This window comes from Myripristis murdjan, chromosome 4 (assembly GCF_902150065.1).
Source record: "Myripristis murdjan chromosome 4, fMyrMur1.1, whole genome shotgun sequence".
Lineage (NCBI taxonomy): Eukaryota > Metazoa > Chordata > Actinopteri > Holocentriformes > Holocentridae > Myripristis > Myripristis murdjan.
In genome coordinates, this window is record NC_043983.1 from 10,677,818 (window position 1) to 10,702,707 (window position 24,890).

Here is a 24,890-nt window from a genome sequence, read left to right on the forward strand (position 1 = left end):
GGTGGAGCCGAGAGCAGTCGTAGCAGTAAGTGGCCCTGCTCATAATCATGGTAAAGTATGTTCTCAAGGGCCTTATGGATTTGTACGCAACATTAGCGACTCATGTAATGTCTGAAAAGTTCAAAAGTCATGCAGAAAAAATGAACGATCACAAGAGTGGGCAGGGCAACAAACAGAGGAAGGCTGGCTGGGTTTTATGTGAATCAAGAGCAAGGCTGGAATGCGCCTTCGACCAATCACATTGCTCGGCTGAAACGAGCCGTTGCATAATTAGGTTTAGATTGACCGTGTGACATTCCTCGGAGGTATACATTGGCTGAGGATCTGGTGTGTTACTAAATTGCTCTCAGGCGTAATTGCTCCCCTGTACTTTGTGGAGACGTTTGGTTTACCAGTTATCTGAGCAATGTCCTTTATTTTTAGAATGGTTAGATTGGTGAAGTGCGGCTAACGAGACACTCGAACATGGACAGACAGGCTGAGAGGTGGTGTATGGGGAGTTTGTCTATGTTTATGTTTGTGTATGCGTGCACGACTGCCATTGTTAATGCACTGGAGGTTTCTCTGTATTTTAGCTACTGTGTATAGATGCACCCTTAAGTGTGTTGCATTTAAAATGTGTGCATGAATGGCTGGACCCTACATCTCTTCCTATAGATGACCCAGGACACAGATCTCCATTGTTCACTTCAACCCTCTGTCTCTCAGTCTGCTTTCATCCCTCACTCACCACACTCAAATATCAGGTGTGCAGAAATCAGAGCTCAGATTTCACAGGTATTTCAAAACTTCCCAGCACTTTTGACATTTTTTTCCCCCGTTGCCCTGATGAGACTTTTATGGTTATGCTGTAAAACTACAGCTGCTGCAGTTATATAGATATCATATAACCATATAACCAAAACAGGTTAGTGATGCAATGATACAGCCACTTAGCTGAATAATGTGGAAGCTGCACACTGCCTCGCAGAGCATTAAGTGTTGATTTTACCACGATAAAAATCTTCCCTGAAAAATATTTCTCAACCCATTTCAACCCTTAATTATCTTTGTTTGCACACCCGTCAGTTCTGTTTTCCGTAGCAGCCAGTTTCCTCTGTTCCTTTCCTCTGTTTAGGCCCTGCTAATAATTTTGATGAAGGACGGATAAATGAGAGCAAACTTCAACATCACTCTCGTGCAAAGTCTCCTGGAATTGGAAAGCACTTCCAGCTATAGTGCTTAAATATTTGGACAGGGCACGTACAGCTTAAAAACTCTCTCCCTCTCTCTGCCTCTCTCTAACACTTGCTCTCTTTATCTCTCCAAACTCTCTCTCTCTGTTTTGCATTATGCCCTTTCACCCTCTCAAATATGCACGCCCTCAGACTTTGAGTGCGAGATGCTTGCGCCAGCGCGACTTGGCAGGAGGTTAAATGTGGAAACAGGACCTGTGCATTTCTCTCCTGTCTGATCGCCGGCTCTCTGTGAAAACGCAGCAGCCCAAATAAGGAGATCATCTGTGGTGGAAGAGTGAGTCGAGCAGAGCCAGACCATTCCTTATTAGAAAGGCCTGAGTGGTTTGATAGGGTGGGGTGTGTGTGATAGTCAGGGAGCGAGTGCATTAGGGGTGGGGGTGTCTGCCTGGGGTGGACGCATGAGTGGTGAGTGGTGGGATGGAAGGGAGGAATGGACGGATGGATTGAGGGAGATGGTGAGAAAAGATGGAGAGAGGGAGGGGGGGCACTCGGGGTCATCAGAGGTTGGAGGCAGGTTCTCTTGCAGTTTAAATCGGTGGCTGTAGAGCACCAGCTCACCAGCTCTCTCTGCTCTCTCTGCTTCCCACCCTTTTCTCTACCTCTCTCTCTCTCTCTCTCTTTCTATTCCCCTCTGGCTTTGCTGGACTCAGGCTGCCTTCAAGTGCAACACTTCATCTCACACAGGAGAGAACCTCCTAAAGCATCTCAGCTCTCCACTTTCTAAGCTACACTTCTCATCTCAAGCGAGGGGAATCCGACTGAACTGTCGCCATGGAGGCCATCAAGAAGAAGATGCAGATGCTGAAACTGGACAAGGAGAACGCCATCGACAGGGCAGAGCAGGCGGAGACGGACAAGAAGGCAGCGGAGGACAAATGCAAGCAGGTGAGGCAGCTGGTGGAGAGATGGGAGAAAGTGATGGAGAGAGGGAGAGCAGGACATCTGGATGTGTCACTTGTGATGGGTCACTGACAACAAAAAATGTAAATTTCAAGTAAGGTTAACTTGCAAATAAACAAGATAAATACAACAATTTGGTATATCTTAAAGAAAATTAAAGCATGTTGTCTGGTTGATAGGTTTGTATTTTCACCTAAAGGAATACTTTTATTTGTAAAGTGTCTAGTGTTGTTGGAAAAAAAAAATCCAGATGCTGTGTGTGTGTTTAAGGTTTTCCTTTAAGGCTTTTTCCTCTTAGCAGTTCTTAAGTTATTAAAAACATTGATACCATACCAGACATTCCAGACAATGAAATAGACTGTAGAGGCTTTTCATAGCAACAGAGGAAATATTTGAAACTTGCATTAAAGACGTTTCTTTGTCATGGCGTAATGCTGAAAGTCTGGTTGAGGTGGGTTTATTCGTGGCAGGTTGTCAAACATCAACGCCCACTGCTTCTTCAGAGAGTATGTGAGGGAACATTGTCAGAATATGCTCTCAAATCTCCGTTTTTTGTATTAAATTTACTCTGTTCTAACATTATTATGGGGAAATGTAGCATGTTTATTTCATTACATTCAGTTTCAGATGTAGGGAATGAAGAGTAGATCAAAAAGCCATTGCCTAGTAGTGAGCACAAACTATATCACACAAAAGAGGATATCCAAGAATCCTGTAATCTTAACTTGTTAACTCATACAATGACAAACCTTTTGACAGAAAAATACTCCAGAGCACGGAGCCTAAGTCTCAATGCAACAACAAATATTGAAGCAAACAATAAGTGTGGATGTAGGAACAATAGGTTATTTGTAATACTGTTGACAGTGAAGCTTAAAACCTGAATTGGGATAATCCCAAGTGATATCATCACACGCACACACACACACACACACACACACACACATGCACACACACCATGGCCGCTCCAGGTGTTAAGGCCACCCAGGCTCATGGATCTGGGTCCCTGGGGAAGGCAGCCTAGTTAGGGTCCAGTCAAGAGAATAGTGGATAGTAGAGGATAATAGAGGATGTATTTACCTTGAGTCCACGTGATGCAAGAGTCTCAGATACAAAAGAGGCAACACTGACACTGAAGGACCACACGTGGACACACACACACACACAAACACACACACCAGGCCCCGGGCGTCTGTGTGTTCCCAGTGATAACAGCTGTATTTTTAGACATTAGAATAGATAGGCAGTGTGGAATCCAGTGGGATTATCAGGAGCACTTCACAGGCTCAGAAGGGAACACTGATTAGGGGGAACACTTAACCCCTCTAAATCTGTGTGTGTGTGTGTGTGTGTGTGTGTGTGTGTGTGTATGCATGAGAGAGACAGACAGCAATAGAGAGAGAGAGAGAGAGAGAGAGAGGGGGAGAGATCAGGCTCTGCATACCACAGTGCTTGTCATTAGGGACTAAAAATAAACCATTAACGCTCAAATTTAACCAAACCATCATAAACACAACTTCTAATTAGGCTTCCCAAGCATGACAGCCGCTGGTGTTGATCTGAATTTAAACACCACGTCCCTTCTCAGACACACATAACACCCCAAAGGTGATGCATTTGACACATTATTGTAAACCAACAGACCCTTTTGACAGCAGAAATTTTGACATGAATAATAGGATAAACACTGGTGGTTCTAATGATTTTAATTAATAGTCTTTCCAGTGAGCCAGCATGAACAATATCAGGACCCTGTCTCTGTCAGACTTACATGGAACAGCATTTGACTTATATCATTAATAACACCTGTGTTCACCCTGTTATTCATGTCAAAATAGCTGCATAGCTCCGTCACCAAAGTGTAAACTATCTGGGATAACTGTTTTTTAGTTGAAGGTCAGAGGGTGGAAAGTTATCCAAGGTTCAGTATACTGAACACTTACTGAGTCAAGCCAAGCCAAGTTTACTTTTAAAGTGCCTTATACAAACTGGATTATCATATCATGCCTACAAATACTGATACAAGCTAATTTAATTTGTTAGTTGATACAAATTGTTCCTAACAAATTAGGAATAAGCATGGTTCAAGCCTCTGTGAGACACACTGCCAGAAAAATGTGGCCTCCAGATTCTCATGTTTTGTGTAGTTAATAGGCTCTGTGGGGATTCAAATGAGGTGAAATTCCTGTTGAATAATAAGAATTGAATAGACAAAGGGACGTGAGCCCTGAGGGAAAATACCAAACTAACAGTCTCTTCTGCTGTAGCTGGAGGAGGAGCTGCTGGATCTACAGAAGAAGCTGAAGCAGACGGAGGACGAGCTGGACAAATACTCCGAGGGCCTGAAAGATGCTCAGGAGAAACTGGAACTGTCCGAGAAGAAAGCCACAGACGTGAGTGCAGGGTCTCAAACACTCACTTACATATATCTACACACACTCTTCATTGCAAACGTGTCTGTTGGATATATGAACTTTTATGTGGCCTCAATTTGTTAACTGATTGTTTATCCCAACCCATGCAAACGCACATAAACACATGCAAATATGCAGACACACACACACACACACACACTGTCCCACTGAATGCCATGGTCCATTAGACCATAGCTGGACTGTTTGCAGGCCAGCACCAGCTGTGAGCTGCCTTTGATCCGCAGTGAACGGTCCATAGCACATGACAGAGAGACTGTTGCATTCCTGTTCAGCCACTCCTGAAAGATGAGCGCATGAATAACGTCCCCCCACACCACCATCACCACCACCACAACCACTATATACACATCCACACACACACACGCACATACACACCTCACTGGCAGTTCAACCAAAACAGAGCAGCACTGGTTAATATAAACTCCACAGCTGTAATGAACAAACCACTGTCATATGTTTACTGCCTGGATTCCTGTCCAGCGTTCAGACTATCTCACGGTAGCCGACACAGATAGTGACCCTTGGTTAAATAATTGTTTTACTCGATGACAAGCCATTTTAACATTTAATAGCTGGACAGGATATGTATTGCAGATATCCGTAATTCAATTCTTCCTAGTCAAAAAGAACATATCAGATATACACAATGAAATTCTTCCTGACCACAATTGTCATTTCTTCTGCAGTGCCTAGGACAAATGACACCACTTTTACCAATCATGTGTCTGGGGTTTCTCATTATGGATATCTACAGTTCAGCTGCAGGTATCCACATGTAAATATCCACAGATATTTACAAGTGAATTATGACTAGTTTTACTTTCACTTCCAGATGTCTGTCTTCTTTAATTCCAACTAGTCATAATTCCAGTTCAAGATATCTTTAGCTCCCCTCAATTCATGATATATGCATTGTCCAGGGTCATTTGTCCACTAGTCGAAATGACGCTGCTGATATCTAAAAAGTTAATTCCAGAAAGCCAAACATTGCTATCTAATGTTAGAACTGCTTGCCATATTTATTCTTCCATATTTATGTAATTTCCAGTATGGGCCTAACAATCAAAGTAGCTGCAATACAGAGGTAGAGGGACCAGAAAAAAAAAGGCAGTTTTCATTTTATTTTTCCTGTGAAAGCCATTTGCCTGCATGACAGCGATGTTGATAGATTAGTTGTGATGTAAATATCACACACTCAGCGAGGACAACTGTGTCCCCTAAATTAGTTACAAACGATTTTTTGGAGTTTGAGCCGAGTGACTTTAGACAAAACAGTTTTTCTGCAGCTAATCGGGAGCAATCTGGGGAAAAAAGATAATATTGTGGATTGTGGCTGACGCTGCAAACCACAGCACTATATCTGTCATTGGTGGTTGCTTCAGCATCTGTGTGTGCGTATGTGGGTGTGTGTATGTATGAGACAGAGAGAAAAAGACATGACAAACAGACTGAGACGGAGATTCCCCAACATCCACCAGGATGCTAAATTGCCACACTTATATGTGAATCACTTTTAACAAAAAGACTATCATAAAGTCTAATAGTTCATAAAAACTTGCATAGTTGTAAATCCTCTACTAAGTCAGTGCCCAAGTTCTATTATGTTCTTGGTCAGATGGTCAGATAGGAATTCAACCCAGAACAGAGTATAAAAGTAAAATCCTTACTGGGGAATCAATTACACTCAACATAAGGATTAAATGCTGTTGAAGTAAATTATTGGCGAATTGCCACTTTAATAATAATGGGAAAGAATAAGTCATTCCAATAGGATTACGGGGCAGATGGTGCAAATAGAAACGTCATGCCAGTAACCCCCGAGCTTCCAGCAGGATGTTGTATTGTTTGAGCTTTGTGGAGGATATCCCAGGGAAAGGCAGCGCTGTACAACGCGGCAAGAAAAGGGAAGTCGCTGACACACTGAAAGAGGCTGAGACACGCTGAATTATCTTTATCCAGTGATTAAATCAGCCCTGAGAATAGCTCTAAAAAGCCGTTCCATGAAAAGTGGGTCAAGCGGCCGCTAAAGAAAAATGCTTCTTGAAATTGTGGTTTTGCATGGTTGAATCTGTTTTTTCCACTCCGGGTTGTGCTTCACTGCTTGGAAATTTAAGTCTAGCACTGTGAGTTTTAAACAAATCTGTTTTTTGAATAAGATATATTTACTGTAGGTTTGTGGCACTCTTCTGCACACTGACAGCAACATCTCAATCTCACAGGAGCTGCTCCAAAACTCTACTCCTCTGCCATGAATGCTCCTCCACATGTCATTTATTAGAGGCAGCAGTCAAGTCATTACACATCTGAATTCACACAGACAGGGAGCCAGGTGGGGGCAGGGGCAAGAGAATAGTTCACCAATGATGCAAACAAGCAAGCTGGAACAGTCTGCATGCTGTGATTCACAAAGAACCACCCTGGCACGATCAGTGGTGCTGATATTCGGGTCACCTCAGTTCACTGCCAGCTTGGGCTCCCCTGCCAAAGCAAATAGGCAGGGTATGTCTTGGGGAGTTTCAGATGACTATCACAATATTAGCATACATGCACAGGGCTGGTGGCGGGGTGGAGAGGGTGGCAGCATACAGAAGATAGCGCAGGCCCTGATAACACCCAGAGTGATGATTTTAAAGGCAGGGGGAGAGCCGGGCTCCAGCGGCCAGGCGGGCAGAGAGAGCAGAGGCAGGCGGGGCCTCTGGTATGCCTGGAATGCAGCTAAGGCAAACAGAAAGCCCTGCACTCCTGTGCCTAATGAAATCAATGCTTCCAGCTTTTCCGGTGCAAGGGGCAAATCAAGAAAGGGGTCTCCAGCAGAGATGAGAAAGGTTGTGGGAGATTTTTCACACGGCCACATTAAAACCACTGAGTTGAATCAAACTGAGCAGAGCTGAGCTGAGCTGGGACCAGCCGGCCTAATCGTCCGTCCGGCCAAGATGTTTCCTCACTGGCCCGTCATGTGAATAGGAAATTGTAAATGTAAACACAGTCAGGGCCAGCAGCATAACATGAAAGAGATAGCATAAATCTGAATTAGACCCACACACATAACATTATGTACTCTAAGATCAGGCCAATAGGTAACACACACACACACACACACACACACACGCACAAATGCAAATGCACACAGAGTTTTTCAGAAATAGCCAACTAAATTCATGTCTAAGGTAGATAAAGGAACTTTGAAATAATTTTATGTTGCATAAAAACTTGCTCAACTAGTTCAGGTGTTTGAACTTCTCTTGTTTTGGCAGAGTAGCTGACATTTTTCATGTCTTCAGGCTATGGTTGATGGATCTGTTGCTTTCAGCCTGCTCCATTCTTTACAATTTTCCCAGTTTCAGCTCAAGGCTCTGGGGACCAATGTAAACTGTGGAGATAATGCCCAGAAATACTCGTGCACTTTTATGTCATATGCACTAGAGGAAGTGACTCACATATCAGATCATCCTCCGATAATAACTAACTCATTTTTTTTAAAAGGTTTATTTTTGCTTTATTAGACAGTCACAGGGGATAGAGACAGGAAGGACAGATCCCTGGGCCTGATTCTAACCCAGGCAGTTTAGTCATAACACATGGCCCTCACTCTACACAGCGATCCACCAGGACGCAACTTTGTTATTCATAAATTTGTTTATGCCGGTGTGGTCAGTTTGATTGAATTGTATCTAATGTTTCATTCATTCAGACACTTGTCAAGCACTCAAGAAGTTCAAGCCATTGTCTTGAACTCTGTCTTGACCAAAGAAACAAATCAATCAGTCAAACAATAAGAATTAATGGGTAACACTTTACAATAAGAGTACAACAATTAACGTTAGTTAATGCCGTAATAAACATTAAGTAACAGGTAATGAACATTAAGTAACAGTTAACTAACCGTTAACTGTCTAAGAATCATGTGCTAATGCTGTTCATGCTAAGGTATTAATTTATATGTTATTTAAGGGTTATTGTAGATATTATTAACATTAGTAAATGCCATAATAATCATTAACTAACAGTTAATTAGCCATTACGGCATTAACTAACGTTAACTAACGTTAATTGTTGTACTGTTATTGTAAAGTGTTACCAATGAATGGATAAATATTAAATGAATAAACAGTTTGATGAATGAATGAATGAATGAACGAATGAATTAATAAATTGATACATAAAGACTTGACACTCTGTAACATAGAATAGACAGCTGCATTAAGTGATCATAGTTTTTTTGTATGAACCTTTTTACCTTTAGTCACTTTAAAGACGGCGTGATCACTTTCTCTCCACTGTTCGTCTTTGGCGTCAGATTTGTTTGTCACATTTGAGCTGCGCCTTCACTATAATTGAAAGCAGCTCAAACTGACTTTTTCCTCTGACTCGTAGCGCTGATCATATCGGTCACAGGGATAAACTTTTACACACACACACACACACACACACACACACACACACACACACACACTAAGCCCCGCCTCCTGTGACCTCATCATAGCAATAATCGCGCTTCTCGGACGGGGAGCCTGGCGCTTCTGCCCCGCTCAGTGCGCAGCTCTCTTTTATCCGCCTGCCTCTCCCGAGCCGGAGGTGTCCGAGCTGAACTCTGTTACATTCCAAAGGACAACTCTCAACTATTCACTCCTAGAGACTTCACCTCAGAAGAAACTTTTGGAGAATAAAATAATAATTTAAAAAAAAAAAAAAAAAACACCTGGACGGACACTGTTCTCGCTCTTAAAACTTCCTCTCTCTTTTGTTTTTTGCACTTGAAAGACTCCTTTACATTCCGAAGACTTTGACCAAGACGGATCGAGTTTGAACCGACGTTTTGTTGTAGCCTCATTTAAAAAACACATCAAAAAAAGGAGCGGCAAGTAATAGGCTACTTCTTTTCTCCTTTTTGTTTTTGCACAACCGAAGATTGTCTTATTTTTTTCTATTTGTAGTCTTACTTTAGCATAGCTCTAGTGTACAATGGCAGGTCTGAACTCTCTGGATGCTGTGAAGAGAAAGATTCAGTGTTTGCAGCAGCAGGCCGACGAGGCAGAGGACCGGGCTCAGATGCTACAGAGAGAGCTGGACACTGAACGGGAACTCCGGGAGAAAGTGAGAGACAATTAACTCGTTTTTTTCCCCTCTCGTGCTTTCTTCCTCTCAATAGCACCATGTTTCATTTCCTCTGCTTAAAAGTCATCTGTCAGTGTGATTAAGTGACGGTAACTTTGGCTACATTCGCCTCTCTGCCTCTAAAAGTGAAGTTATTCCGAGTCATTGATTCATTCGCCGGCTGACTGTGCCACAATGCAAGGCGTTGGTCTCTAATGAAAAAAAAGTTTGGATTCCTGCAGGTCTCTGCGCATGCGCCCTCCCCCTGACTTATAGGCCACTGTAGAGCTGCTGTGAATAATGAGGTCACCTTTTATACTGGGTTTAACCATCTAGGCAGCTGCGTGTAATGTGTGCTTTATCACTTACAGCCACATATAAGGTAATTAGGCGTTAATAAGCATAATCAGCCGATAGATTAGATTATCAGAATACTTTATTGATCTCTATAAAGGGATTCTCTTCTTTCTTGTGCCACCTGTGATTTGCTCGGTGACATTTCAGCTGGGCGGATGTTTGCCAGCACAGGTTGTCTTGTTGAAAGCCGGCCTCTTTAACTGCCACAGGCCACCGTGCCTCCACAGATTATAGGAAAATAAAGGGCCTCGGCTTTAAGTTTTTGCCCTCTCTGTCATTAGGGTTTCAAAGGAGTACACTCTGTGAAAGAAATGTGTCACTCTTGGCACTGCCATGTGTTTACAGCACAGCTCATGTCAGTAGCAATTCATATTGTCACAACATAGGCTGTTAAAGCATAAGTCGTGGTGAAAAGTAGCACCGAGGGTGTTGTGTGCCACACCAAAAACGTGGGCGTGTGAAAAGTGACAATGGATGTTTGACCAGCTACGTCACCTGTCTCTTGACTATTCTTATATTGTCTTACACGGCTGACAAGGACATTTGGAGGAAATGCTTAGCAGGACAGATACACAAGTTAGGTAACAGTCTCGATTTGTTTCACATGGTGCTTTATGGCGCAGGGTGCCATAAGCTTTGCATAGGAGCTTTGTTAATGATAGGATGATCAGAGCGAGCACAGGAGAGAGGGAGGAGGATGAGGGGCTGTAAAGATATGAAAAGTGAAATGATGAAAGGAGCTGGCTGCAGCAGGGCTTTCTTTTTCGCTATGGGTTACAAATCGCCTTTTAACTTGTGAATTTGGAGTTTACGCACCTTTTCAGGATTTTTTCTGATATAAATCCGTATATTGATACAGTCACGTGATCTAAATAGGGTCTTTTCAAGGTAATACCTAAGAAAATAAGATATTGCTGTTTTTTTAAATTATGGTAGAAGGTTTTCTCATGCAGGTGATCATCTCAGCTCCACATCACTGGGGCCTGTCAAGCATCATCAAAGCATTTGAATGATATGATTGCATGTACTATATCCCCCCCATCTAAAACCCATTAAAGTCGACTCAGCGTGGCCCCTCTGCAGCTTTTGGCCCATGTAGTCTTTAGATCAGTTTACATTTCAAGGCATTGAATTTCAATAGGATTAAATACATGTCCAAACGTACAGTGAGAGCAGGCCGTCCGTTGGAATCCGGCTGGTTATCGGGCAATATGCCAGTCTTTGCACAGCACTTATGTTAATTGTCTGAGTGCTGATCACACCTCAGTGTCGAAAACCATCCTAACACGTGGGGTTTGGCGCAAATTGTAGAATTAGAAGTTTCACTTTCATTTTCAGAACAGGAGGCCATGCCACTGTCTCCTGGTTACACAACAGTACTGATCTGGAGCCATATCTTGACCAACTTAATATTTCCCGGTGGTTGTGCAGATATTGTGATGTTCTGCAACAGGTGAGCTGATGCCCACAGATGTACATGAAACCCCTCATGTGGTCATAGTTAAGACGCACAACTGGTTGGAGAGAGGCCGTGGTGACAAACCAGTTGGACTGCAGGATATCAGAGTGCATATGAGCTAAGGGCTTAGCATGAGATCACAAGAAATACAAATACACTGACATAACTCTTCAAAATGGACTTGGAGTTTAATTTCAAAATAAGATACCGCCATTTGAAAAACATGGCAGCCATTTATCCCAGATGATCAGCATTATGAAATCAAAACAATTGTTATTTAACACTTTCAAATAATACCAGCACCTTGGTTGCCAAACTTATTACAGATTCCCAGACTGACTCTTGTATACTTTAGAGATATTGAATGATCAAATTCAGGAAATGATCTCAAGCTGTTTGTATTTATATACTCTTGAGTGTGTGTTTGATTACCTTATATGAATAATTGGCAAAACACAGTGATTTCTTGGCACAAAAACCCTTTCATCAGAGAAAGAGAGATGAAAAGAGGAACCTCAGTGCATCTGTTTAGGTTATGAATCACTGTTTGAAAATGCCAAGGCAACAGGGGGAAAAAAAACATTTGGCCACCTCTCTCTTCCTGAAAATTCAAAATAATTGCTTTATGTTATTTCTAGTGCATTTCTGACGCCTCTGGAGACATTACTCAAACGCCCAGTAATGCTTTCAAAGGCATGACATAATCTTCAAATACTTACCCAACCTGCTTAGATGTGTTTCGTTTACGGCCATTGCTCTCAGCAGGCTCTCCGGCATTTCCCTGTCAAGCAGATTCCACTGAAAATATGCTCTTTTGGCGGTTTTAGGGTTGAGGATCAGGTAAATCTAAGATAATCATTTGTTTTTCATGCACCAGCCTGAAAGTTCTCCAAGAAAAAGTTAGAAGTTAGTTTAGTCAGTCAAGACTCTTCCAGGCGACGTCTCCTGGCCTCAGCCTGAAACAACACATCGTGTAGGTGTGGGCTGGTATCACAGCGTCATGGTTCAGTTATCTTTGGCAAGAGGTAGCTTGATAATTGATATTGTCACTGCCGTTGTATTTGCACACCAGCTGAAAAATGATTAGTGCCAAAGCACTCTATGTTTGCTTGGTTGCATAATTTGCAGTGCAGATTTTTTTTAAAATAAAGCATAAAACATAGTTGTGCTTTTCCTCTTTTTACTAAAGTATACAGTGAAATTCCTAGTCCAGTGTAATATGACGTCTCCTGGCACATGCCTGATTTCCACTATCAGATTTCATCTACCATAGTTCTTCTCTTACACACAGCTTTATTTTTAGCATCGTACTGACCAAAGTTTCTGAAATGAAAGTTTAAAAAAAAAAAAAAGCTGGTGAGAGTGGAAGGTGGAAGCGCACAAGGTGAGATCATATGAGGAAAAACCAGTGTAAGAGGGAAGTTGGAAGCGAATCTCAGCAGTGAGGTATCGGTGTTGGGAAACAGGCCCTCCTCCCAGGCTGTCCCTCCCAGGATGCCGTCTGCCGGCTCTGGTCCAGCACTTCCTGTGCCTCTACTCTCACGCTTCCTGTGCTCCAGCCCAGATCAACAGGAAGATAAGTGTGTGTTGTGTGTAGTGTGTAGTTATGGTCACTCTGGTCTGTGTCAGATGTGTAAAGATTACAGTCCAGGTGTAAAGATGATGGTTACCCTGCTCCCCATACTTAAAAATATCTAACGTCTGCATTTATTTTCAGTTCAGCTGAGGGTTTTTTTTTCTATTGTGATTTCAAACCACGTCTTTGTCTATTTGTGGCAATTTTTTTTTCAACTAGAGCTGCTGAAACGCCACCACTCAATTTGCAGGAGATACAGGATTTATTTTGTGCATACATGACAAGTCTGCCCTTTTTTAATGCCACTTCCATCTCATTTTGTGGAAGCTAATTGCAGGAAATGGTTTACAAATAACGTCTCTCTTAAGGAGCCCTGTTTCGCTCAGCTCGTCTACTCACAATGAAGCAAAGCTAGCATCTGTTTACTGCTTTGTGTGGTCAGTGGGCTCGAAGCGTTCACGCTGGGCCTCTGCCCGACTCCAGCAGATCCTGTGGAAAGAATTACTTCCTGGTTTCGCTGTTTTCTTAGGCTAGACTTTCTCCTTGGGAATAGCTGAACTTTCCAAATATAACTGCCACATGTTGATACGTTTTGGCAGTGGCTGGCATTCTGGGGAACACTCCCATGTTAGTGGCTTGTGGCTTCAGTTGGTTATGTGTGCAAGGTTGTGGCTTCTAATCCAAGCAGGGAGTTTAATATATATATATGTACAGTCTGTGCTAGCTCAAGTATGATGGATCAAAAAATCACCATGTCATATACTGAGTGGCATTTGGAGAGCGGAAATTGTTAGTGCTTTATGTAGCACTTAAATATGGTATCCATCACATATAGTAGTGCTTGAAACATTGCAAATGTAACGCATTGAGCCTATATGCCTGTCCTCTATGGATGCATGTTTTTCCATTGAGGCAGGCAAGTTCACTTAATGACAGAGAAGCTTTTCAGTGAAGTTGCTGCCAGCTCTGCGCAGTGCCAGTGCCAGCTCTTGTGTGTCTGTGCCAGAGCTTTAGAGTGGTAATGGGATTTGGTCAGTCTAATATATAGAACTGTAAACAGTTTTACTGCGGGGATGTTTACTTGACCTGCAGGTAGTTAAACCTCCTGCCCTGCACTTGTTGAGAAGCCGCGCATTTAAGGCGCGCAAGATTAAGATTTATGTGCATTCCACTGGGATTCTGAAATCTGAGAGGGACTTATATCACAATCTGAAAATCCTAAAAACTTGGATTTAAAATGCAGTAAATTACTAATTGGAGCGTTTAAAGGCTTCCCCCTCGGCATTCCTTGAAGGGCTGCTTGACAGGGGGCAGCAATCACCCTCTGACCACTACTAACCACTTCATTATTTTCTGGCACCGGTTCACAGGACATGAGTACAGGACATGAGCTGTTTCAAGAGCCTTGTGGAAGCTACGACACTCGTGCACATGTACTAAAATTTATGGCAAATTCTATTTTGCGCTGAGAGGACTCATTGTGGAAGCTTGTCTGGACGTTAAATGTCCTTCCTTTACATATCTCCCCACGTTTGACCAGATCACACTGTATGCGGATATCTTTGCATGCCAGCTCTTTATGGTGGAAGATTAACACACAAGCAGCATCGAGAATAACTCCCACTGAACCTCAACAGCACCGTGCACCTCATTAACCCACTGCCCTGGAATCAGGCAGTAATTAGATTCCCCCCTCTTTCACTTGCCCTTGATCCTGTTTCTAAATGTCTATATATCATGTGCACTCAAGACTGGCTCCATACACAGAATCAACCCGCCTTATCAACAGTACTTGCTGTTGGCAGTGGGATTTTGTGTATTTCCTAGGTGGTACTTAATGCGTTTACATTGAAAGGACACAACCTGACACCTCAATAGCACTTATTTCGTTAATCCTATGTGCCTGCCCTGTCACGCTGCTTGCTCATAGCAGAGTACATGTAATAATATGTGCAGTACACTCAGGTATTTCCTGTCAGTCCCAATAGTGCTGTGCTGTGACCTGAAGTCAGGCTGCACAGTGTTTACTCAGAGAGATAAAGCCAACCAGAAAGAATTTGGAGTCAGCTTAGAGTCCCCTAGTTCAATTTTTAGTTGGTGTCACTTCCTCAGCAAGGAAACCATCGCAAGCAGTGACTGTGTGGGCTTTGTTAAAGAGGAATCTCCCTGTAGCCAGATGTCAGAGATAGAAGCCCCAACCAGCCTCAGACTCGACTAATTTAAACCGGCAGTTGGACTTCCTGGCTAAATTGTCACTTTCCTGCATTATTGTTCAGCAGTTCATGATGCAGATACACACACTCCTGATGACTTACAAGGCCCGCAAAGTCACTGGCATACCTTTCCACCTCTAACAAAGCACTGTTGTTATATATTAAGCTAGGTTGCTGCTATTCTGGGAAACAGGCCGCACGATTTGTGTCATCCATTTTCCTCGGCTCCAAAGTGGATCAGTGTGTGCTCGTGTGAGGAAGAGCCAACAGAGCACCTCCTTGTCATGTGGTATCTCGCCGTTTCCTGATTCACAGTCGCCACAGATGGTTTCATTTAGGTTTTTCTAGATGTGTGTGTGTGTGTCTGTCTCTCTGTGTGTGTGTGTGTGTGTGTGTGTGTGTGTGTGTGCTTGCTGCTAACATCTTCCTGATACTCCACCACAAACATTCTCCAGAGTGCATTTTACCATATAAGGCGTGCGTCCTTGGCAGCCAGAGAATGCAAAGTGGGTGAGTAAGGAAGGGGCATGGCCACAGAGAGAGAGAGAGACAGAGAGAGAGAGAGAGAAAGACAGTCAGAAAGAGAGAGAGACAGAGAGAAGAGAGAGAGAGAGATGTGAGAGAGAGATATGAGAGAGAATGCGAGAATGCCAGTCATGACAGAAGTGAAGGGAGGAAATAAGACAAAGTTAGTCGGCTGATTTCCTGTCAGTAGGCTACGTTTATATGAATCCTAAACTTATTTTAGTGCCCTTGCTTACTTTGACTTAATTTCTTGCTGCAGTTTGAAACTATTTGTTCTAAAAAAAATTTAAAAAAAAAACAGTGCAATCATACGTATGATTTTTTTTGTTCAGCAGTTTAAATCTGTGATCACTTTGTAATGAGCCATTTTCACAGTTCTTTCAGCTGAATGTGTTTCCCATACACCATTCTGAGATGCCCCCTTTAAAAAAAACAGCTCCTCCCTGGACGTGGCTCATTGACATAGAGGCTCGGGGGTTTCGTTCCAAAATCTGTCTGCTTTCGAAATATATTACCTCCTAAATTTCATCAGTCAGTATTTCAAAATCACGTTCTGTCTCCAGAAACATGTCGGATACTTTAAGACTACGCCACACTTTGTTAGAGGAGGTATCACTGCTTTCTCCTGTTTGAATGGGTTGTAATGCCTGTGTCTGTCTGGGGATTCCCCTCCATGTCTGTGGAAATCTGATAATGAAAAGACACCAGATTGCATGCAACAGATTGTCAGTGCGTAGATAACCTGTCCCACCGTTGTTTTGGTCACTAAAACCTTGGTTTCTGTGTTTGTGTTACTTGACAACCACAGTTTTACTAGACAGGAAAGTAGCTGCCTGCTAGCAGGCCGTTATGTGAGCCTGTGTGTGTACTTGAGAAAGAAGGAGAGAGAGAGGGTGTTTGTGTGCAGATGTGCATGCATGTTTATGTGTGTTTGCAGAGCGCGTGTGTGTGTCTGGAGCTGTTTTACGGCGTCTGATGTGCCTGTGGAGCGGGACTTAAAGCCCATGAATAGCATGTTTGTTTGTATGTGAGAGGCATTCTCCGCAGCCCATTGCCTCACTCAGGAAACAGCCCTATCTGTTGTTTCAGGCTCCGGTCTGATTCTCTCCTTCATGCGGTGTGGACAGGTGCAGACCTGACGCCACCGATGGGATCTCACATTCGACTGATATGCGACTTCTCATTCATTCCTTATAGGGTTAGAGCTGCAGCTCGCTGGGTTTAAGATGTGTCGACTCTTATTCAACAGACATTTCCTGTCTCGTATCAGCTGGCAGCACCGGCACCAGCAGGGCAGGATCTGGCGAGAGAGAGAACGTAGGGGGAGCGTGGGAGAGATGGACCGAGAGAGGGGAGGAAAAACTGATCAGCACAAGCCCAGTCAGCACTATACTGTGGGATGATGAAGAGATATAAACTTAGAAAAAGTAAAAAGAGACCTGTCCCAGCTGCCAGCGAGCAGGAAACCATGCCCTCCTCCCCTGAAATGTTCAGTCTATGACAGAATGGAATGGAAAACAACTTGACCGGCCTTTCCCACTGTGCTGGTCGCAGTCTCCTTCGGTGTCGCCTCTCATCTCTTTATTCTCTCTTAGCGGCTTTATCCAGCTAAACGTCCAGCTCAACCGCTACCTGCACACTGAACGGCCGACACATTGACTGTGTATCCGCCCGCCCGACCGATTTGCGGCCTGGATGACTCGCTAATGACTCACTGACCTAATAAATCTGCTGCCCCACAACTATGCAAGGAAGAGTGTCTTTTGTCTAAGCAGCCCTCCTCTTCTCTTTCCCCGCAGTGGGGAGTGAAGTTGTGTGCATATTCTTGGCTTAAACAGTTTGGCATGCAGTGCCGTTGGAGGCAAAACCATCTGATTGAACAACGGAAAAACCTCCAAACTCCCCTCTCCATGTGTCATGACTTCAGATGTTAAATAAACATGTGGCGTAACGTGAAATGTTATTTGTCCAGTTTTGTATGAGGACTGAATGGAATCACAGAGGCCCGGGTCGCTCCTCTGTCTGAATGCGGCTCCCTGGGAGGCGCTGGTTGGATAAACTCCCCGACCAACTGAAAGGAAATGCCTGCATGCTTGTCTGTTTGCTTTCTTTTTCTCCCTCTGCCTTTGATTGTTTACCAAAGGCAGATGAGAAGAAGCCCGTTTGTCCTCCTCCTTGGCCCAGTTCTGCATGCTCACTGACCGGAAATTGAGATTTTTTTTCCTCCCCAATTCATCTCCTAAAGCCCCGCTATCGTCTTAATATTAAAATAGATTACGTTTCCAGCCAGACTCAGCAGTCCGCTCTTGTGTTTCTTGAGAGAGTTGAGTTTCTCAGAGATACGTCTATAAAAGACCCTCTGAGGATCTCCAGCTGCCTCCAATTCACTTATTATTCATCAGTTCAGCTCAGCTATTGATTTGTGAAACACGAGCCGCACCACAGAGCTCGGAGAATAGATTGCTGTGTCTCAGTGGCTCATGGTACAGATGGAAGTGATTCCCGTTTAATTCGATTCAGTTTCATTTCAAAACCACTTCATACAAGTCGAGTTTGACACCCCGGGGGGGAAGTGCTAAAAGTTTGCATGAGCTTAATTATTGCACAATGCATAGATGCAACACTGAGTATTGGCAAAATATCGCTTTGTAATCATATCAGCACGGCTGTGTACAGGTGATACTGTATTGTATTTATCAAGTGTTTCATAAGAAAACGTGTCTATCAGCTAAAAAAAAAAAAAAACAGTGTGTGTCCAGATATTTTGTTCAGGACGCTTAGAAGAGAATAGGAACTTCACCATGGATCAGCTCTCGCCCTGTGTGAGGCTCGGTAATAAGGTTCAGTGTGTTTAACCTCCTGATGGTGGCAGCGTTCCAGAGGCTTCACTGTTACAGCACCATGCAGCCACCTCCGATTAACACTGCCAGCTCCACTTCTAATTCCTCTCCTATTTGTCTTCTGCCTCTCCCTTGTTTCCTCGTACTCCTCTAACTATCCCCTCCTTTTGTCTGTCTTCTGTAATAATACTGTCCTAGTGCTCTTTCTTTTTGTGACACTTTTTAACATGGCGTCACAAAGTGGTACACAAGCCATAAAACAGTAATAAATCAAATATTCAAAGTATGAAGTAAAACCACACAGCAATTTTCCTAATGTTAATAAGCATTGTTTTTTTTTCCAGTGACCAATATTTAATTAGAGTTGACTGTTGTTTGTTCCCTCGTAGACTTGGTGCACAAACTATATGAAAGCATTAAATTAGCTGTGATGGCGTGGGCTTGTCAGAACGCTGGCGCAGTGCTGAGTTTTACCCCCTTAGAGGGACATTGATTTCGCTGCACAGGCGATTAAAACACGACTACAGGTTGCTGTCCTCATTTCTGTCCAGCTGTCCCTATTTCTGTGCCTATTTTCGTCTGGCTGCGGCTGCTTCTCTCCCTACGCCACCCTCTTTGTGCCTTTTGCTTCTTTTCCTGTTAAATGAGGTGGAGGAGAAGGAGGAGGCCAACTTGGATGACTTAAAGTTGAGTGAATGAACGATGACATTTTTCTCTTTTTTTTTTTTTTCCCCTCTACAGGCGGAGGGTGATGCCGCAGGTCTGAACCGTAGGATCCAGCTGGTAGAGGAGGAGCTGGACAGGGCCCAGGAGAGGCTGGCCACCACACTGCAGAAACTGGAAGAGGCTGAGAAGGCCGCAGATGAGAGCGAGAGGTCAGTTCAGTTCATGTTAAGCTGAATCTTGATTAAGTGTTTGGGGAGCAGCCTCTCTAAACCTTTTTAAGGCGGCTGTCGCAGCCTGCCTGTGGGATGAAGTGGAATTGAGTGTGTGTGTGTGTGTGTGTGTGTGCCACTGTGTGCCTGTGTGTATGAGTGCATGTGTGTGATGTTCAATGCACCGCAGCGTCTTTCACATGACATGCATCAAAGTCGGATTTGTAGCATTTTTTATGTATGTTTGAAAACATTTACATCTCCTGTCCGATCAGAGGGATGAAGGTGATCGAGAACCGAGCGATGAAGGACGAGGAGAAGATGGAGATTCAGGAGATGCAGTTGAAAGAGGCCAAACACATTGCCGAGGAGGCCGACCGCAAATACGATGAGGTGAGACCAGTCAGAGGCACTCGTTCAGCAGCTGACTTTGCTTTTTGGACGGCCTTACGAGTGCTCGCGTAGTGAAAAAATCAGCACATCAGAACTAAGAAAAGGAAAAACTGCACTTCTTTGGTGCCAATTTATTTTTGGGCCCAAAATGCTGACGCATTTCAGCATCAGACTTTCATTAGAGCATCATGACAAAGAAAGGAAAGGCCATCTCCTTTTAATTATTTACTGGTAATGAAGCAATTAATAAAGTCATGATTTTTTCCTTTGCACTTAAATGCTGCTGTATATGATTTTAAGTACATTTTTTGCTGTTTAGTTGGGTGTATTATAATGTAATATATTTGTTATGATGCTGTTTCCGGATCTCTTAGGAATATTCAGTCTCAGTTGGTCTACAGTTAAATGATGGCTAAATAAATTATTTAAACATGTAGGAAAAAATGTCCTCTGAAGCCTGATGAAGCTGCCATTGAGCTGGGATGTACTCCACTTCCGCATTTGAAGCCCTCCCCACCCCCCTCCGTCCCCCTTCAGCTCTTTATGACTCCTATTGTGGCTGGAATGGGGTCCAAAGAAAATAATAATACAGATGTATGTTCTCTCTTTGTCCCAGGTGGCTCGCAAGCTGGTGATCCTGGAGGGAGAACTGGAGAGAGCTGAGGAGAGGGCCGAGCTCTCAGAACTGTAAGCTCTACACACACACACACACACACACACATGCATGCATGCAACCAGAAACATGCGAACCAGCGGACATACCTTCACCCTTCACCTTTACATGAAATCTAAGGATCTGTCTGTGCTTCTCCCCATAGCAAAGCCAGTGACTTGGAGGAGGAGCTGAAAAATGTGACCAACAACCTAAAGTCCTTAGAAGCCCAGTCTGAGAAAGTGAGTGTGCGCTGTTGGGTGTGAGTGAAACACATGGCCAGGACTGAACCCTGAAACCCAACATTTAGTGTTTCTGTCCTGTGTCATGGTGTCAGATCGGTGGAGTGTGCCACACGGGACAAAATAACCTGCGTCAGAATATTTCGACAATCTCAGGAAAGAAGTCCATTGAAGAAAAGAAGGATTTGTTCTAAAACACTAGAATAAAGCAAAAACAAATACACAGAAAACCAGACAATTGCACAATCAAACATGATACAATCTTAAAGATAACAGGCTAACAAATAACTTCAGCCATAATCTTTCTTTTTTATTATTTTTTTTATTGCGTGAGTAAGGGTCTGAAAACAATACATTCAATATTTCAGCATGTTACATAATTGTCATTTTGTCAAGAAATCAAATTTCATAAATGGGCACTGTTTAAATTGCGCGTCCATAAGTACCTTACAAATACATGGGTGTCACACATGTACAAATATATTGTGTCCCCACCCACAAACGTAAACCGTAGATTCAGTTTCATATTAGTAATTATTTTGCCACCATTTTCAAGTAGCCAGTATCTCATTTTTGACTTAACTTCTTCAATACGTCCACTTTTCCAATACTTAAAGGTGCAATCGTCATCTTGCCTGACATTATCAGAATAGTCCCGATGTACTGAACTCCTTTCATCAGCAAGCAGTAAGGAGTATTCCCAAACACTGTGTGGCCCAGGTGTGTCTGTCAGTGCACAGTCCTCTGCTTCCTTCTATCCTATCATTTGGGCTGTCCTCACGGCTCAGTGGACTGTAATTTCAGTGAGGCGGGGCTCGGTGCTCACCAAAGTATTGTCTCAAACCACCTCTATTATAACTGTGTACAGTTAGGCCCCATTTGCAACCTAACCATTTATTTTCTCCTCAATTTGTTGAGTTGAAAACCTGAACGTATCAAAAGCGTTCAAAACATGCACTGCTTTGATACCGAGCTGTAATAAGTATAGGGTTATAATCTCCAAACAGCAAGACAAATAGCTTATCCCCCACCTGAGAACCTGGCCCGCGAGGCTCTGTTTGATCCAGCAGGGGTAGTGGCCACACAAGGTGGGTATGTGAAGCAGCAGCCAGTAGAGACCTGCAGTACATTCTGCGTCTTCAGTACATTCCTCCCCAGGCACAGACAGGCTGCATGACAGCATGCCAGACTCAACACATGACTGCTCTCCTTGAGCAAAACACGCTTTTGATGACGAGTCAGGCCTGCCGTGGTTGGCAACACAGCACAATCTGTTCCCAGTGACCACGCCAGCACCTCGTTTGTTTGATGCCACTCCCCGCTCCCTGCATGGTGCTCCACAGGGATCTTTGAGCAGTTTCAGAGAAATAGTTCATGCAGGTACATGCTTGTGCACATATGTGGATGTGTTAAGCAAGCGTGTTTGCACATATATTTAGTGTAGATATACTTTTTACATATCCTTAATCTCTTATTTTTGCACATATTGTTGTGATATTATTGTAGGATTAGTTCAGAATTTTTATATAATGCACATAGGTTTTATTACAAATTTCTAAAGCATTATTATTATTATTATTATTATTATTTTTTTTTTTTTCAAGAATTCGAGTACCTGCAACTGACCCAGTTTCCCCTCTGGGATCAATAAAGTGTTTGTGATTCTGATTCTGTATTGTGTGTCTTCCACTGATCTTGTAATAATATGTGTGCCCCTATGTTTCTGCAGTACTCAGAAAAAGAGGACAAGTATGAGGAAGAGATCAAGGTTCTCAGTGACAAGCTGAAGGAGGTGAGAAGCTGCTTCCTCTGATACTCAGCTTACAGGACGGTCAAGGCGTCACAGTGCAGAAAATAACAAGAAAATGCCTTCGGAGTAAAATATGACAAAATTTGGAAAAAGCACTTTCCACATGGGACATCTGTCCAACCACAACAATTCAATTTCCAACACCAAAATGCCAAAATCAGAAGTGGAATGTGCAGAAACAGCCAAAAAAACTTTTTTTTTTTTTTTTTTCTATTTTGTTCATCTGCACCATATACTTTAGATTGGCTGCTTTTGCCAGTCGATTTAAATGTTTGGGTTAGCTTCTTTTTTCCCGAGCTCTGTTACAAGATTTTGAGTTCACTCTCCAAAACATTGTTCTTTTTATTAACTTAACTCTTCTGTGCACCCAAAACCACCAGTAAAACATTTCATCCTTTGATGGTTACTTGAAGAGACAAGTAACAAAGGTTTCTAAGCCCCTGCAAAAAAAAAAGTTTTCCAGCCTTAGAGAGTCTTGAACTTGTTGCTGTGTGTCAGAGCTGATTCCTCACCCTGAAATTTTTGTGTGTGTTGCGGGCAGGCTGAAACCCGTGCAGAGTTTGCAGAGAGGACAGTGGCCAAACTGGAAAAGTCCATCGATGACCTGGAAGGTATGAGCTCAGTCGGACTTACATGTAATAAAATGTGTAGAGACAGGGTACAAGGATGATGTGTATGTGTTTTGTTTTCACCAGAAGAGCCAAAAATGTTTGCAGAGAACATGGAGATAGATAATCCTTGGACATGAAAGGCATCCAGTAACAAAGCAACACCTTCTGACACATTTCATCTCAACACGGGTCCCAGCTAGGGTGCTCTATTTCAGCAAGGCTGGAAATAGTTTCTGTGGAAGGAAAATGGTTACCTGCCAAATGTGTGGAAACCCCTTACTAAGACAAGCTAATAAAATCTGGTTTGGGTCTCCGATGTAAAGAACTATGCAGTGAGCCTCCCCCACCCCCCGCAACTGCAGAGACCCTTGTTTCTGAAGAACAGCTACTCCGTGTCAGCCATGCTGCAAAAGAGGACAGAATGTGCTTGAATGTTTTTAGGTCAGCATTATTTAGTCGCTGAACCACAGGCAACTGAGTTTATGGAGATATTGGAGCCCTTTTATGAGCCATTCACAACAGGCTTAAACGCTCAAAGCTGTCACCCAGCAGAAAAAAGGCTCCCAGCATGTTTTCATTTCATGATTCTGACCCGGTAGATATGCATCGTTCTTCTCCAAGTGCTTAACAGAGCTGACCTGCTTTTTTTTGTTTGTTTTGTTTTTGTTTGTTGTCGTTTCTCCTGTCTTTCCTCCCTATATTCTCTGCCTCCATCCATCTCTGGTTTTCCTCCTGCTTTTGGCTTGTTGTCGCTGCTGTCCTTGACATCTGCCTGTACTTGCTGTCGACCTTTGACCTCCAGATGAACTGTATGCTCAGAAGCTGAAGTACAAGGCCATTAGCGAGGAGCTGGACCATGCTCTCAATGACATGACCTCTCTGTAGATGCTTCCTTCTCTCTCTCTCTCTCTCTCTCTCTCTCTCTCTCTCTCTCTCCCTCTCTCTCTCTCTGTCGCTCTCTCTCACTCCATTCCCCTCTATCTGCATCTCTCAACATCTTGTCTCTCTAATGATTATATGTGCCTTCTGTCCGACTCACTGTGCAAAACTTTATTAATTAAAGAATCTTTTCATTTCCTACCTTGCAGCTTTCTTCTCTCTGTCCTCAATCATGCATACCAGCTTAAAGCTAGATTTTAAAAATATATAGCAGAACTTTATAAGATTCATCACCACACGATGCCATGCGCTCTATTACATATGGAAACGGGTACCCAAGTGTGTGTTCTTTGTAATTTCACTTTACTGTCCGTGGTCCGTCATTATCAACAAGTTGTATTTTACCAGGTGAGATCCTCTCAAGTGTTGGCATGAATTTTTGCAGCGTGCACCTCCTTGTGATGACCTCAGTGTCGCACTATCACATTTTGTGGTTTGAAACGTGACACTTTCATTTGGTTCTTGTGTGTTCACATGCACCGATAGTTATCAATGCCATGAATAACCTCACAGTGTGGCACACGAGTCATCTAGGGAATCGGCGGAGTGTCTTCCACTCGCAGCCAGCTGGCAGGGAATGGCCCTCAGCAGTTTATGCATGCAAATTTCACTTGAGTTTTAATAGGGCACTGCTATGTGGTTGGGTGTTTTTTTGCATGTGGAACAACTTAACCAAAGTAGTTATGTAAAACATCTGTCCAGTTGCACAGTAAAACAGTTTGCCGTGCAGT

At 43.2% G+C, this 24,890-nt stretch overlaps 1 protein-coding gene across 5 annotated transcripts in view; it reads left to right on the forward strand.

Annotated features, from left to right (window-relative positions):
- Window positions 1–24,890, forward strand: part of tpm4a (tropomyosin 4a) — a 36,591-nt gene that overhangs the window by 10,277 nt on the left and 1,424 nt on the right. Inside the window, exons 1-10 of one of the 5 annotated variants that reach the window (XM_030048848.1) lie at window positions 1,417–1,512; window positions 1,889–2,123; window positions 4,406–4,531; window positions 19,379–19,512; window positions 19,788–19,905; window positions 20,522–20,592; window positions 20,724–20,799; window positions 22,529–22,591; window positions 23,151–23,220; window positions 24,023–24,120. In XM_030048848.1, coding sequence (XP_029904708.1) covers window positions 2,010–2,123; window positions 4,406–4,531; window positions 19,379–19,512; window positions 19,788–19,905; window positions 20,522–20,592; window positions 20,724–20,799; window positions 22,529–22,591; window positions 23,151–23,220; window positions 24,023–24,105 — 855 coding nt within the window. In that variant the 5' untranslated portion in view covers window positions 1,417–1,512; window positions 1,889–2,009 and the 3' untranslated portion in view covers window positions 24,106–24,120. Of the gene's footprint in view, window positions 1–1,416; window positions 1,513–1,888; window positions 2,124–4,405; window positions 4,532–9,090; window positions 9,668–19,378; window positions 19,513–19,787; window positions 19,906–20,521; window positions 20,593–20,723; window positions 20,800–22,528; window positions 22,592–23,150; window positions 23,221–24,022; window positions 24,121–24,890 lie in introns of those variants that run through there. The other 4 variants (XM_030048845.1, XM_030048846.1, XM_030048849.1 and 1 more) reach the window with 4 other exon arrangements.